Here is a 16,552-nt window from a genome sequence, read left to right on the forward strand (position 1 = left end):
ATAGAAAAATATTCTTATTTATATCAAATCCTATATGTTCTAATATGTTCTATGGTTTCACTTTGACCCTCCTGTGAAAAAGCAGTGACATCCACGGGAAACTTCATATATGTGTATGTGTGTGTTTTAAGGAATAAGGATAGATATAATTAAATCTGATAATTAAGAATAGTTAATGATAATTTATTCCTGTTATATAAGGTAACAGAAAATTATTGGGGGGAAAAAACCCTGACAATCTGAGTTCTGGAGGAAAGGGCAATCGCAAGTGCAAATGACAAAGTTATAAAATAAGGCAAAAGGCATATTTTGCATTGGAAGATGATAAATCTAAGAAAAACACATATCTAAGAAAAACACCAGTTTTATGATTTTTCTGAAATAACAAATGTATATATGCACATATACATGTAACTGGCAGGTACTGGCTATAGCACTGACGTGTATGAAGAGAACAAAGTAGAGTGTATATTGGATGTCTGCATTCTATACTACAGAATACAACAAGCAATGTTTATTTTATGTATATATATGAAAATAAAATAGAAGTCACGAGAATTTTTTTCTATTTGATTTTTTAACTATAAAAAGAATCCCAAATCATGAAAAAGAAAAAAGAAGAGGCTCTTTCAAAATATTCAGAAGGGATCCTAAAACATGAGCATAGGTTCTTTGCTGTGAATTTTAGGAGCTATCTCTACATAATTATTTTATTTTCATAGCAATGAGCACTCCCATATATTTTTTTACACATTTACAAAAATAATTTCATGAGCACTGATGATGGTAGTTTTGTTGAATTTTTGTGAGAAATAAGAACTGGCTTCTCAGTAGCTCATTCTTGATGAAAATCTTAAGAGCAGGAAGAAGTGAGTGAAAGTTAAAAGTTGAACTTGCTATCTGTAGTGACCCTTGATATTCTATCAAAGAAAGAAAAAGCAAAACGTTGATTATAAACCAAATTTTGAATAGGAGGTAGTAGGCTGCCATAACAAATTCCCATAAACTTGATGGCTTAAAACAACAGAAATTTATTCCTTCCCAGTTCCCGTGGCCAGAAGTCTAAAGTCAAGGTGTCAACAGGATTGCTTGCTTCCGGAGGCTCCGCAGAATCTGCTCTATGCTTCTCTTCTAGTTCCTGTGCCTCCAGCAATCCTTGGCATGCCCTGGTTTGCAAACCCGTTACTTCACTTTCTACCTCTGTCGTCACATGAGCTTCCCTCTGTGGCTCTCTGCGTCTTCTCTTCTGTCTCTTGTGAGTACCATCATCACGGGATTTAGAGTTTACCCTAAATCCACATGAGTTCATTGCAAAGACCCTATTTCCAAATAAGGTCATATTAACAGATTGCATTTAGGATTTAGACATATCTTTTAGAGGCCACTTTTCAACCCACTACAGTGCATGCATGTGGTTTTATTTTTCCTGTGATTACAAGTCATTAACGTTCTTTCTCATTTGTAGATATTTTAAGATATATAGATATAGAGAGATGTGCATATACATATATATATATCTCACAAAATTTAAGATAGGTATATATATCACAAAATAATATTTGATACTTGCAGAGCATTCTCCATCAACGTTATCACAATATTAAATAAACATTATCACACTATCATTAGAAAGACAAACCTGAATTATTTTCATTTTCAGTTTGAGCTAGAATGAATTATGCATATAGAATCAGTCCTAAGTCTTAATCTTGGAGGGAAAAATAAACAAAAAGGCTATGTTTCTAATGTTGCTGAAGGAATCTTCTCAGTGCATTGGAAAATGTGGGGGAAATTTCTTCTTTATAGTGGTTGGTAACTGTTACCATAAACCTGAATCTGGATCCATTACTACAATCCACTATCTGTGAGTAAGTAAGAATGTTTTGGAAGCTGCAAATATTTTTATTGGTGTTCCTGCTCTGGCTTAGTAAATAATAGTGATCACTACTGTGAGTTAATCAACATTGCTCCCTGTGTTGCCCATGGAAATCCATATTCACTTAGCACTTGTACTGTGACAGTCAGCCGGTTAAAATAGAGCTATTCTATAACTAATCAATAAGCATATCTTTTGATAGATGAAACAAAAGTTCAATAGTGTTATGCCTGAAGTTGGTATAATATCATGCAAACAATACTAACATGATAGGAAAATTACTATTGGCAGAAATGGGGGAAAACCAATTACACTGAAAAGAAAAACAGTTAAATTAAATCAAGTCACCTTCAAAAGCATGCTTCTGTAAAAATTAAAATACCTTAAAAAAACACTATTGACTATTTGCTTCTATGCATGGTTGTAATAGAATTTTTTTTTAAAGTAAAATGTCAGGAAAAAGCCAAAAGTGTCACGAAAAAGAAAACAAGTGTAGGATTATTTCTGCATTTTAAATTAGAATATAAAATCGTTAGTGTATTTAGATTAGAAGCTAAATATGACTATATGAAAATGAACAGAAATATGCACTTATTGAAGTTATATTAGCTCTCGAGGCAATCAAAGTCTCTGCTACACCAAGAAATAAATTAAAAAAATACATCCAGATTAGTTAGTGCCTCAAGTAGGTCATTTAGTCAAATATTTATCCCATGACGGACTGAACTAAGCCAGCATGTATCGAATTCTCCTAATGGCAAGGAAAAGAGGACCTCTCACTGTGATTCCAGAGGAGCTTTGGAAAAGAGAACTACTACAACCCTCTTCTGCATACAGGTGTTGCCGTTACTTGAGTAACCTTAACAGATGACCTCTACTTCCACAAATGGCAAATCACATAGCATCACTGGTTATGAAGGAGATTTCTACTTTGACAAAAGAATTCACAATAGGATAAATTCAGATAGCAAGCACACTTACTACACTTCATATATTATCTTTCTTCTACATAGATTTTCCAAAACATTTTTGTTTGATAGCATACTCTTTTAGAAGAGCAGTTCCCCAAAGATTTGATGAAGGTGCATCATCAATTAACTGGGATTTCTGCTCTTCTCAGCAAATAAAAACAAAACAAACATGATTAGCTGAAAAAAAAAATTGCAAGACTTCCAAAGGATGTCCTTGGGTTAGTATAGATTCTACCCAAATAGTTATGCCTTTGGAAAGGACCAAGACTTTAATCTTGAGAAATGATATTCAGAAAGAGGGTTATTCTTGCACACTGTTTTTTTTTTTTGGCGGGGGGGGGTGGGGGCGGACAATTCCTTTCTTGCTCTGCCTGATGAATGTGTATTTTTCCTGTAGGCCTCGGGTCAGTTGTCACTCTGCAGGTGTGTCAGTCTCACTGTCAGGTCAAACTGTCCTTTTCTTAGAAATCTCCCTTCTGGCTTCTTAATACAGTTAAAATCTCAAAGTGTTTGTATGACTTCTGATTTGTCTCCATCTACCCCACCGGACTGTAAGCTCTAGGAAGGCAGAAACTGTCCTTTTGTTCATCATTGGATATCTGGTGTCTTTTAGTATGATGCCTGAAATGTGACAGAGGCTCAAGATGTATTTAGTACATGAATCAAGTAGTGTAGGAGTCTCAGTTAATTTTGGTTAGATTAAGGAGATATATTACTATGGAAGAAATGTGCAATACTATTTTATTTTAGAAATAAAGCTGAAAGTTGAACACCAAGTGGACTCATAACCAGATACCCCATTATCCAAGGGTGGACAGAGGAACATGGCCCTGGAACACTGCATGGGTCACAATGAGGGAAGGGTGTAGCGTATTAAATATGTCTTAGCTTTGAAGAACTACAGAGGGATAAATTGATAAGATGTTAATGACAGTGATGATTTTGATGACAATTGTGGATTATTCCAGAGGTTCCCATACCACTTTCTACTTTAAATATTTTCATGAGCAACTTTTAAATGCCTGGGCTAGGGTTACACAGGCAACCATTCATAACCAGGTGACTGGCCGACACTACTGAAATATACAATTCCTATGGCAGAAAGATAATGGAAGGGAGGTGACTACCCCTTAAGGTTTATTTTCCAAATATATGATAAAAGTAAAAATATGTGTGCTCCAATTTGCATTAGGGAAAACTAGCTGCAAGTACTTAAAAAAAAAATCAGCCTTACAAACATTCCAATAGGCAATTCACTATATTTTCCCCCTCACCACAGTGGGTCTGTTATGAAGAATGTTCAGGGTAGAGATTGCCTGAAGTTCTCTATTAACAGGGCCCCAACTGTGGACAGTGAAAAATAAGGCAAAAAATGACAGTCCATGATGCTGTGTTATCTCACATGCAAGTAAAAATGTGAATGACTCAGAGTAGAGGTCAGCGAGTTTTAAGTTTCTCAACATAGTCTACTGAGAACAAGACTACCTTTTACAGCATCCTTCCTAAACTCTTAGAAATTAAAAATGAAATAAGTTCTGATATTCTGATGAAAAAAGAACAGTTTATAGCCCAGGTGTTAGAAGATAAAGAGATACATGACTTGAAAAATAGGTTTGGTTTAACGTAGAGAAATAATGCTTTGAGTTAAGTTTTTAAAGATGTATAAGAAAATCATGAAAACTATTCTGAAACTAAGATATAAACTGCCTATTTTGTAAGGTAAGATAGAGTGGAAATAGTGGGTTTTTTTTTTAAAGAGAAATAAGTTTTAAGAGTTGTACAGGTTTCTGGGGACATATTTATAAGAAGAAAGTCCAGATATATTTTTAGACTATCCACTGTTTTTAGATATTTATAGCTATAGATAGATCTCTATCTTCAAATAGATAAAATTCTTTGTACTCAAGGGAAAAGGATTAATAATAAATTTAAAAATATGAACATTGGCAGAGGGAATAAAACAAGTTTTAGAAGACGCTGTAAATGTTAAGCTTCAAGGGCCACAACTCATGTCTGGATGATACCCAACTATTCAACATTGTGATTTCTCAATTCTTTGCTTTTGCTCTCCTTGTTACACTCTCTCTCTAAACCATCTAATCCATCACTCATTCTTTCCATTTCCACCCACCCCTAGTGTCATGGCCTTCCTTACCCCCAGACACAGGCATTTCTATCTCTGGGAGTAAGGAAAGACTTCTTAAAGAATATCTAAAGGGTACTTTGACAACAACCAAATTCCACAATCTAAGCTTTCCTATGGATACTTCTCTCTTCATAAAAACCCTTCTCTCATTTTCCCTCACTTTCCAGGAGAAAGGTGTATTTCTCATTCACTCATCTCGTATCTTCTGAGAGTACACTGTACTGCAATGTCAAATAAAAATTCTAAATATTGGTGTTGATATCTAGAAAATGAGTTTTCAATTTTTTCAAATTCTTTGCTTCCATCAGAATTGAAGAAAGGCCTAATCAAGTTGTCAGGTGATAATTTAAAAATTGTGGTGATAGATTACTATGTAATTTTTGGCACAACACTTGGAAAGACAAAAGAACTATGTCACACTGCTATAACAAAATACCTTCCATTCCTGTCTACTTATTTTTATGTATAAAGTTGCTCAGTTCTTTAACATAAAAATCAAATAGAATTGATGGTGAAGCTCTTCTCATTCTAGCTGAAAGTAATATTTGTCTGTGAATATATAAACTGGTTGGGGAAAAAAGCTAATCTCAATTTTAAAACGTTTATATTTAACAATTTTTATGTTTGGAAATTACTTACCAGAGTTTGTATTTATGTTGAGTTGTATTTGTGTAATTTATGTATTATGTTAATCAATTATATACAAGTAACCATTGTAATGAAAACTTAATTTTGAAAAAAATTAGCATAAGATTTTATGACACGAAGAAACATGAACTGACGTGTGTATGTGTCTGTATGTATATATTTCCTATTGCAGAAAAGTATGATAGGGTGATCCAAAAAGGATTCTCTAGTAAAAATATATTAGAATATAATTTGGGGGAGGAGAAAAGAATAATATAAAATTGGAGAGTTAAGGAAGAACATAATTCATATTTTTAAATGGCCAATGGTGGGTATAAGTAGCTAGGGTGTTTCAATTCCATTGGATAGATTTAGGGGTTTGAAAGAATTTTGTTTTAAAAAAATGTCTATTTATAATATGCTGAAAGGTAAAACCTTGCAATTATTTACATGTATGATGAAGAGTTCTGGATAGAGACTAGAAAATGTTATCTTTGGCTATTCGTATGTATAAACGTTTGAGCTCTACTGGATTATTCTAGTGGACTGTCATTAATCCCTTCCTTTTTTACCATTTATATTCAAGCAATCATTAACTCCTCTTTCTCTTCCTTCTTCAGTCATGCTCAAATATGTCCTCTTCATTTTCACCACTAGATCTCAGGGCTGGAAGTTTTCCTCTGGTCTCTCTGATCTAGTCCAATTCCCATGACATTCTCTCAGAACACCCCAGACTTCTTGGTTGCACTTCTCTGAGTTTCATATTTCAGTGTGTGTTTATCTGAACAATTTCTGTTTCCCTCCTACACTCTCTCCCTGCTTCCACCATAAGTCTTTGAGGTATGTCAGGGCATGAACCACATATTCTCAATGCCAAGTAAGTAGCAGGGGCGGGCACTAGTTGAATGAAAGAACTTTGCCTTCCAAGTGTCCAGCACAGTGCTGACATGTCTTAGCTGCTCGATACACACTTACTGAATAGGTGAATAAATGAAAACACACCCTTTACACTATATAATAACCAAGCAACTGCAGCATAATATTGAAAGAGAACCAAAAGTGGACAAATCATGAGGAAATTGTATGATTTATGTTCATGGACAGGGAGTACAAAGTTTTGGACTGTTACATCTCATATAAGCCCTGGAGATTTGGGGGTAATGCCCTTGCTTTAGAAATGACGGGGCGGGGGGGCGGGTGGCGTGGAGTAAACACAGACTCATCTAAAGCCACAGCTGTCTAATGACAACCTAGATGTCTAATGACATCACCATTACAATTAGGAGCAAACCTAATTCCTCACCCCAACCCAGGGAGTTATGGGCAGCCCTGTCCTTCCCCTTACTCCCTAAAGACTCCCTGCTAGCTTCACTTGTCTGAGAAATGCATATGCTGGAAGCTGAGCATGAAAACGGCTGGTCTGGCTGGTATAACTTCAGCCTGTGAAAATTTATAGTAGGACAGCTCATAGTAAGAAGAATACAAAAAGCAGTGTACAGAACAAGGGGCATAGGACCATAATAACTTGGGAACATGGATAATAAGTTAGGATCCATGTTTTTAGGGGAAGAATACATGAGGTTTCTGAACCAGATACACAGACTATAGCAAAAAGAGCCTTTTGTCTGTCCTCCTTTGTGTTCTCACAGAAGGAAAGTGAACACTGATGGGCAGAGAGAGACACAAAGGAAGGGAGCTGAACTGGAGCTCTTTACCTGTGAGATACAATGAGCTATGGCTGATGGAGGGACATGACCAGCAGGTGAAGAGGAGGGAGGAAAAAGAAACATCCGCCTGGAGGCCAAGCCAGGCAGTATTTCTTAAAGCAGGAGGAAAAGGGCAAACATCCCATGCTCCTGTTTGACAATCTCTATGGTAATAGTTTGTGTATAGTCTATGTTACAGGTCACGTGCTTATAACCCCTCGACTTACAGAGATCTGATCATGAAGGCATTCTATACATGTTCTATACTGCCCTATTCTCTACTTATTCCTACTCCCCCATTCCAAACTCCCAGCACCCACCTGTATGGTCAAAACAAGTAGAAGGCCAGCTCCAAAGATGATTCAAGTTTATGATTTCCTATAAAAGCCAAATAATAAATAGGCATTTTTGTCTAATGCTTATGACTTGTTTGGTTAGTCTTATGACTGCCATTTTTCAGATGATGAAACCAAGTGGTTTTCCTCAGGTCAGTGAGTGGCCCAGCTGCATTTTGATCACTGGTGTCTTTGATGACAGTAGCCTTTCCCTACACCAGTGGTTCCCAAAGAGTGGTCCCCAGATCAGCAGCATCAGCATCACACAGGAAGTTGTCTTGAATACAAATTCTTGGGCCCCATTCAACCTACTGAAACAGAACTCTGGGGGTGGGGTACAGCAACCTGTTTCACAGGCCCTCCCAGTGATTCTTACATGTGACCAGATGCGAGAACCACGAGCTTATGTCGTGAGCACAACCTGCATTCAACTATGGCTTGTACTCAGTGCAGAGAGTATTTAAGTTCTGGTGGGTGTCTTTTTTTTCCTTTCTTCTTTTTTAAATCATTTCTGAACAAACATATATTACCAATATATGGTAATTTGATATTTCTCCTCAGTGTCACATGCGGTCAGGTTAGAAGAGCATGCAGCCTTGGAAAGGAAGCCCAGATCCACCTACTGCTGTCACATAATCTTGGCAAGTTGTATAACCTTTGAGAGTTTTGGATTTGTCGTCTATAAAAATGAAATAAAAACGATGAGATCGTGCACTAAAAGCAGTTGGTCCAATGCCTGTAACATACCAACCACTCAATAAATAAATATATCTTTCATTATGATCATCATTAAAGACAATATTATCAGTAACATTATAATGAATTGCATGAGTAGTGAAGTTTATGTGTTATGTATGTCACCAAGTTCCAGAGATGGTCCTTTACTTAAAATTTTTAGTATGGAAGGACTTTAATTTTTCCATTTTCAAAATGATTTCAAATTCACTTCAATGCAATATACATTTTTGATCTCTCATAATGTAGAAGGTATCCCACTGTTTCAGGATATTTTTCAAGTAGAGTGATGATATCAGTTATCAATTAATCTACTAGGGAATGGATATCAGTATCTACTGAATACTTTTTAAAAATTAAATACTTTAAATCTTTGTTCCATATTGGCTTAAAGCTTTAAATTGTATCTTTTAACATTATTTGAAAAATAATACATTATCACAAAATTAAGAGGCTGTGTTACTATTGACACACATTTAATTTCAGAATAAATTGTTTATTTAAATAAACCCCATTATACCATATTGTGATCTCTGTATAGTTGATTGTACAATCTCAATAGTGTTTTAATATGAAATCGTCAAATAATAATTCACCTACAGTAATAATATAATCCCTATATTTTACTCAGTGAAGCTTATGCCTATTATTTCTTGTTTATTTGTGCTAATCAGTGAAAGAAACCAATTTCTGTCCCTTTTATTACATTTTTTATACTTACAAAAGGCTATCATCTTCTCTATGTCTTTTTTTTTAGAGTGAAATTTTCAGGTCTTATAACCTCCTCTTGCAGCTCGTGTTTTCAAGATCTTTTTTATCATTTGTATTGTTCTCTACTGAATGCTTGGCAATTTGTCTCTTTTCTGAGATGTGGTGTTCTGCTGAACTCAGTCCCCAAATCACAGCCTAACAAGACCTGAATGTAGCTCATCCCTTTTGATGCATGACATCACCATTACAATTCAACACGCTGCAGCATTTGAATATATTAACATGTGGACTCATTCAATTTATCATTCACTGGAATTCTTGAGTTTTTCTCTCTCTGCTGCTACTGTCTCTAGCTTTGCAATGCACTTTTTGGTTCCATTACCTTTCCCTATACCAACTTTCATATTCATTCGATCCTCCTGAATCCCACCTGGCCCTTGGACCTATCTCCCCAGCATATCAAGATCCGGCTGTAAAATAGCACAGAGGCCCCTGGGTGGCTCAGTCATCAAGCGTCCTGGGATAGAGCCCCATCAGGCTACCTGCTCAGCAGGAAGCCTGCTTCTCCCTCTCCCACTCCCCCTGCTTGTGTTCGTTCTCTCTCCCTCTCTCTCTCTCTCTCTGTCAATTAAATAAATAAATAAAATCCTTAAAAAAAAAAAAAAGCACAGCACCCCAGATTTGCAATCCCTGCGAACTTCCATGACTCACTGTCCTTTAAATTTATTAGCATACATACACAGCATCTCCCAAACCATTTTGTAAGTATCCTATTGCATTACCTTGGGAGGCTTTTCTTAGAGATGATTTTTAAGGGTCCTGTGAGACAAAAAACAAGCAAACAAATGCAACTGACTAGTGTGTTGCTTCAGGCACATTTAAAAAGAAACCCTCCCCTCCCCTTTACTGACTTGATTTAAGAAAGTTAATCTCAGAAACAACTACATGATCACACATTGTTTTATTATTAAGCTGTCACTGAAAAAAAAAAAAAATACAGGTTAAATCTCTGGTCCTCACACACAGGTAGCTCAGTACCTTGTACCCTCACTGCGAGAGGTCCCTTGTGTATGCAGGGACACGTCCTATGGCTGGTTGGGCAAATCTTAGAAACACAGTGTTAGTTCCACTTAGCGTGTTTACTTAGCCAGTTACAGAAGAAAGCAAAGGAGGAGAACATACAAATGATGAAGGAAAGAATGAAAGAATCTTCAAGTATTGGACCCAAGTTTAGTTATCTTGCCATAAATAAGTTGCAGAGTTATCAAAACCAAAATGAACTGATACCTCATGCATAAACTTCCATGTATAAGGGAATTTTGGATGTGACGGGTTGTTCAAATTCACAGACCAAAATTTACTATACTCGTTCAACTAAACATCAATCTGTGTACCTTCCCTCTGCCTGGAAACCCCATCCACGCCCCCTGCACTCCCCACCCGTGACTTAAGTATTCATGCACCTGTCCAGGTCTCTGCCTGCCCTCCTAGTCCCAGCAGGATCCTGCTCATCCTCTTGAGGATGAATGATTCCCCCAAAGCAGAGCCCTCCCTTCTTGCTTCACACTGTCATGTGCTGAGCTCTTGCTTCAAAGAACAGACTCTTTGTTTATAGAGATGCATTCTCTAATTTTGAGCTCTCCCTCTTCTCTTTGCTTCCTGGCCACCAGCTGGTATTGAGAATTGCTCAGTAAAATTTGGTTAAATAAATGAATTATTTAAAAAATAGCATTTTCCCAATAGCTGTACTTTTATGGGCTAAAAAGTAACTGTCAGGTCTGAGAAAAGGCATGTGTCTGCAGCAAGAGGAATCAAACACACAAAAGACTAATCAAATAAAAACAAAGTGGCAGAGACCACAATCTTTAAATAATATATTTTACCTTTTTTTCTCATATGCATTTATGATCAGGTATCCTAATACAATTTTGGGTGTATTGGTTTTGGGTAAATTTTTATGTGTTCATCCCTTAAATACATGTGGTAGAACTGAAGAAGGTGGTAGAAAAAAGGAAAACAAAGCTTTTATTATAACATTTTCAAGTTTGATGTAATAGGTCTCAGAAGACTTAGCAAAAAGGATAATCATTGGTAAAAGTTAATAAGTGAGAACACTTTTAGTTCTAGAAAAGACCTGTGACAAATTTAACTGCTGTCTTTGAGTACATAATGGATCAACTGAGAGAGGATAGCGATAAAATATTTTCCTTCTTAGCTCAGGGTAAACCCAGAAATGGTTAACTTAAAGAGCAAACGGGACAATGGTTAAAAAGGTGACAAATTACTTAGCAATGCAGTGAAAGATCTCTCACAGATTTGTGAAGCAGGATAGCTGTGCTTTGCTCTGGAGTCAGTTAACTACTACATTTAAACCTAAGTAACTTTTGACCAGACAGCAATCAATTTGTTCCTTAAGTAGGAACAAATTACACTCTCTGTGGTTCTCTATATTTGCCTAGAACAAGTCCCTTTCTCTGTTTCCTGTGAGTCATCCCAGCCACTCAGCTGAGGACAAGCCCACGGTGGCATGCAGGCACGTGAACTAGCACCATCTGAGTAAAGTGTCCCGCAGCTCCTCAACTTTCCCATCAGGCTTGCCTTAACACAGGGGCCAAAGACTGGGAGGAGTGATTGTAAGTTGCCCAAAGTGTAATAAGAAATGGAACATAAAGGTCTTTGGAAATATAAAAATACCTAAGAAGGTTTAAAAAACTGTAGTGAAAAGATCATGATCTTCAATTTTTTATGCCTAATATTCAATATTAAAACATCATTAACATTAACAAGTGACATTTAGTATAATATTTTTATCAAAGATAATTCTATTAAACAATTTCAACATGACATTATGTATTAAAATCCTGTATTGTGAAATTCCAAGATAAGATAGAAGTTTAAGGTCTCTGTCAAGGGTCACTAAAAGAGTAGATTTTTTTCTATAACCTTTTTGGTTTTTGGTTTTTAATATTAACATACGTTATACTGTTTTACTGTATCATACGCTTGCAGTTGTTTTATAAATAAATACCACAACCTTTATAAAGAACCTTAGAATCTGGCCTACATAAAATTATTTTATTCTAATGGAATAGCAAACTACCCAAATTCAAAATAAGCTGGCACCGTATGTATGAAGAATAAGAGCCTAGATTAAGAAAGTTAATTTAAAACTCTACAAAACACTCCAGGGGAAAGTCTATTGTGGCTTTTATGTGATTGCCACGTAAGCGATGAACCTGAAACACAGTTTCACAGTGTTTTCTCCTTGTCTTGTTTTCCACCCGTTGATAAATGCAATGCATCAACTGAGAATCTGAAAGCAGTATTAAATCATATCAGAAATACAGGATTTGGTTCCACTTACCTGTTCCTGTTGCTGGAAATCCAATCTGAAATAAGTGTCGATGCCTGTTGGTGACAGTGTTTGTTGCCAAAACTGCACGCCAGCATTATAACTTCTCTCCGGAGTTCTCTAGGTACCATCAAAAGGAAAAACAATGAAAAAGCAGTGTTACTATCTGGAGAGGAAGGGTTCCTCATTGCATAAGCAGTAGATAAGTAAATAATCAGCCCCAAAATAATTTCCAGATACAGAAATCCTATTTTGCTGAGGAGGAGATGGTTAGGCAGAGGAGAAGTTCAGGATAATACAAGTCACAAGTCTTCTCTGGAACAGTAATACAGTCGGGCAGGGGTGGGGGAGGTGGCGCTGGGTTCAAATCTCCCTTTTACCAGTAACGGCAGATCTTACATTGAAGCATGGCAAGGATATGCTTTTGTTCTCAGTACCAGGTAGGGGAAACTGTGCTATCCATCTGCAGGCCTCCCAGCAAAGGGAAATGAAAGATGCAGAATGAAAGAAAGATCATCTCATGCTGCTGAAGTCGCAATAGTACTAGTTGTATGTTATTGTACAGCTCTGGGGGAAAAGAGGCAAATAAGAAAATAAAACAGTACTCATGTTGGTAGGATGCTTGAACAAGAGATCCATTAAAATTGTTTTTTGGCCATCCAAGCTTGATGTACGTGGTTGCAACTTGCTTTAAAATATATTCCTAAATGGGGGTTAGGGGAAATAAAGAAGATGTCAGTTTCAAACCTCTCCATGATGATAATTACAGTTACATAATACGATTAAAACATTTTCTAAATGCACCTACTTTAAAATATCAGTAAAAAGATGGCCATGGTAAAGGCTCTATTTTATCCAGCTCAGTGTTTCAAATATAGAAAATAAGGATAAAATACAGTTGCAATGGTAGAAGTCTACTCTTTACTTCCTATTGAATGATTAAGTAATTTGCACTATTCAATATTTTAGATGAAAATTTTGGTAGTGAAACAAGGATACTGAGGAACAGTGACAATGACACCCATGCACACAAATATACAAATGTATGTAGACATAGCTTGTGGAAAATAAGCACCTAACATTTATGCAGTTCATGTCAACAGAGCACATTTAAAGAAAAGCTGTGATGAAAGCTCAGCCAATAGCCTAGCACTGTTGAATCTGAGATACACAGAACACTCTTCAGTAAAAAATATGGCATTTCAAAGTCAAAATCCATTGAGCTAGTGATATATTTAAATATTAGCAGTGATATAAAATATGCTCTCCTCACTTTAATGTGGCCCTTGAATTTTGTCAAAGAAATGAAAGCATCGAAATTACAAGTAAAAGCAATTCTTAACTTTTACTGAAATTGAGGTGTCTGACATGAAATACTATTCCAAAGTACAAATATATACAAAAATGTATTTTACTTTTACAGAAGCTTAACATGGCAGTGTCTCTGTTAAGGAGAAAAGAGAAGTGTGGTAAGTCTTTCTCTAGCCGATAAAAGTGACACCAGAACCATAACGACCCATTTTTTTGCATGTCGTTGTCAGGGATTAGACCAAACTAATGACAATGAACAGTCAAGCCAGGATCATTCCAGTTTAAAAAAATATATGAAAACAGAGGTATTGGCATGCAGACTTGGAATAAGGAAACAAGAAGCAATTCTGATGGTCATCAGACAATGTAGAGGGGGCCAGAAACATACTTCATGTCATGGCAATCTAGTCTCGAGTAATTTCAAATGTGGAGGTTAATTAGCAGAGCCCATGGGTCATAAGACGTAGGAGGACTTTATAAAACACAGGGCAGACTCCTAAAATAACTGAGGGGAACCAAATACGGCTCGAAGGTAATAGAAAGCATAGAGACATAGTCTCATATGCAAAGCCTCACTGGCGATAAGAAATTTAGGAATCAGAAGCTCATTGGCCATACTTAATCTTAATCTTATTCAAAATGGTTATTAAATTAGATTAGGTGGTGTCCGCCATGCAGTGTTGGTTTACCAGACTTCAGCTTAGGAAATCTGGTCAGGTAACATTTTGGAATGTTTGTCATGTCTTTGTGTCTATTTGGATTATCTACTGTTTGCTCTCCTGTATCCCCTTGGACCCAATTATGAATGGGCTCTCGCCTCAATGTTGATCTTATCCTTGTTAATTAAGGAAGTGAATTGAATTCACTATGCCCTTTTGGATAAAAATAATGACTAAGAATCTTTACTGAAACTGTCTATATTCTGTTAAGATCTTTGGGATCCCTCTACCCAGGTTAAGTCCTTTGTGAACACAGAGCCCTTTAACTCTTGGAAAGTAAGTTTGAACTTTAAGGATTTGCCATGTATATTTGTTCTCAAATTCTGAGGCATTTAAGCTTAATTGACACTTTTAGGCCAGAATAAAAAGTAGCTCAGATTCCATTTCTTCTTCAAGTAATTGTCATCAGTGTTGCACAGAAAATCAGGACAAAAATGATAATACAAATTAGAAGAAGAAACACAAATAACTCGGGATCAGTTGCATAAAGTGGATAATGAGAAAACAGTTCATCATCTGAAAATAAGAAAGAAGAAAATAGGTCTTTTTACATTGAAGACATTGTATTTCTCCATGCGGTCCAGTAATTTATCAAGGGGATAAAGAGCTCGACTGGCAGCATGCCAAGGAAGAAAATCCTTCTCCTCAGACAGGTATCTGATAATCTCCAGGGGGATATGCTGAGGCAAGTAGCCGGCTCTGCACAGTCAAAAAAGTTCATGTTAATTATATGCAGAAAATATACATGATGATGCAAAAGTGAAGATTTTACTTATGCAAATAAAAGGCAGAAAGCAAGATTCATCACAGTATAAAGAAGTCATACTCAGTGCTATAAAAATAAAATTACTCACTTTTTAAATATAGTCCTACTTAGGATGCCATGTGCCTTAATACATACAGAGTCAGAGAGTTAAAAATTTACATACACAAAAATATCAGAATGCATATTTTTTTAAAAGGAAAGAATTCCGGAATTTGAATAAAGTCGACTCTAGGTATTTTCCTTCATAGAAACTCTTCCGAGGTCACATGTAATTGAAAATAATTGATTACTGAAATGCAATTTCCGTTTCTCAATGCATTCTCTTTGTTCTTCATGTAGTTCTGTGTAATAATATTTACTACACATTGTTTTCAAAAGAACAATCAAACTAAAGAGGCAACTTATAGTTGTGACTGTATCTGTGTCATATTACAATTTGAACAGCTCGAAAGAAATGGTATCCAAAACACCTATGAAAATCTCAGATTTTAATAGAGTCCAAATTCCAAACAAGTTGAAAGAACCGGCTCTTCCCATGTATTATTTTTCTTCAAAATAGATGCTGTGTCACCTTGGGGACCAATGTCAGATTCCTTGGAGAATATGAAACTGTAGCTTTTTAAAAAATGATCTGAACACACGTTGTGCATATTTAAAGAGGGTATGTCCAAAAAGGATCCTAGAAGAAGTGTATATCTCTACTCTCCAGGAAACTGCATATAAAATCCTTGCAAATCAAAGCATTATAAATGACAATCCACAGTACATTAAAAGGTAGTCTGTCTTAGCCTCGATGTCCCTGATGCATACATATTGTGACACTATGTGTTTTGCTGGATTTTTTTTATTTTACAAGAATGATCAACTGAATGCAGACTTCTAACATGGGGACCAACTATATATGAAAGCAACCAAAGCCTGCTTATCTCCTTTATCTACCTTTTGCACTGATGTTCTTTTGTAACATCACAAAATTAGATGGACCTTTTATTTTGTCCTTGGTAGAGGTGGACAGGCAGGGAGCAAAGCTCTGTCTCGTCTTCACCTAAAATAAGTTTGCCAGATTATCTAATTCTTACACAGGCTGACAAGCAAAAGTTACTCTGTGGTAAACTTGTGGCCATGTTCAGATGTCTGTAAGAAAAACCAATTCTGGGGGCGCCTGGGTGGCTCAGTTGGTTGAGCAACTGCCTTCAGCTCAGGTCATGATCCTGGACTTCCAGGATCGAGTCCTGCATCGGGCTCCCAGCTCCTTGGGGAGTCTGCTTCTCCCTCCGACCTTCTCCTCTCTCATGCT

At 36.4% G+C, this 16,552-nt stretch overlaps 1 protein-coding gene across 1 annotated transcript in view; it reads right to left on the reverse strand.

Annotated features, from left to right (window-relative positions):
* TRHDE (thyrotropin releasing hormone degrading enzyme) overlaps window positions 1–16,552 on the reverse strand; it is a 362,821-nt gene that overhangs the window by 19,405 nt on the left and 326,864 nt on the right. Inside the window, exons 13-15 of the mRNA XM_032854781.1 lie at window positions 15,041–15,188; window positions 13,065–13,162; window positions 12,472–12,579 (exon numbers count right to left, since the gene is read on the reverse strand). Of these exons, the coding sequence (XP_032710672.1) occupies window positions 12,472–12,579; window positions 13,065–13,162; window positions 15,041–15,188 (354 nt within the window). The remainder of the gene's footprint in view (window positions 1–12,471; window positions 12,580–13,064; window positions 13,163–15,040; window positions 15,189–16,552) is intronic.

This window comes from Lontra canadensis, unplaced genomic scaffold (genome assembly GCF_010015895.1).
Source record: "Lontra canadensis isolate GAN:19392208 unplaced genomic scaffold, GSC_riverotter_1.0 scaffold9, whole genome shotgun sequence".
NCBI classification, from domain to species: domain Eukaryota; kingdom Metazoa; phylum Chordata; class Mammalia; order Carnivora; family Mustelidae; genus Lontra; species Lontra canadensis.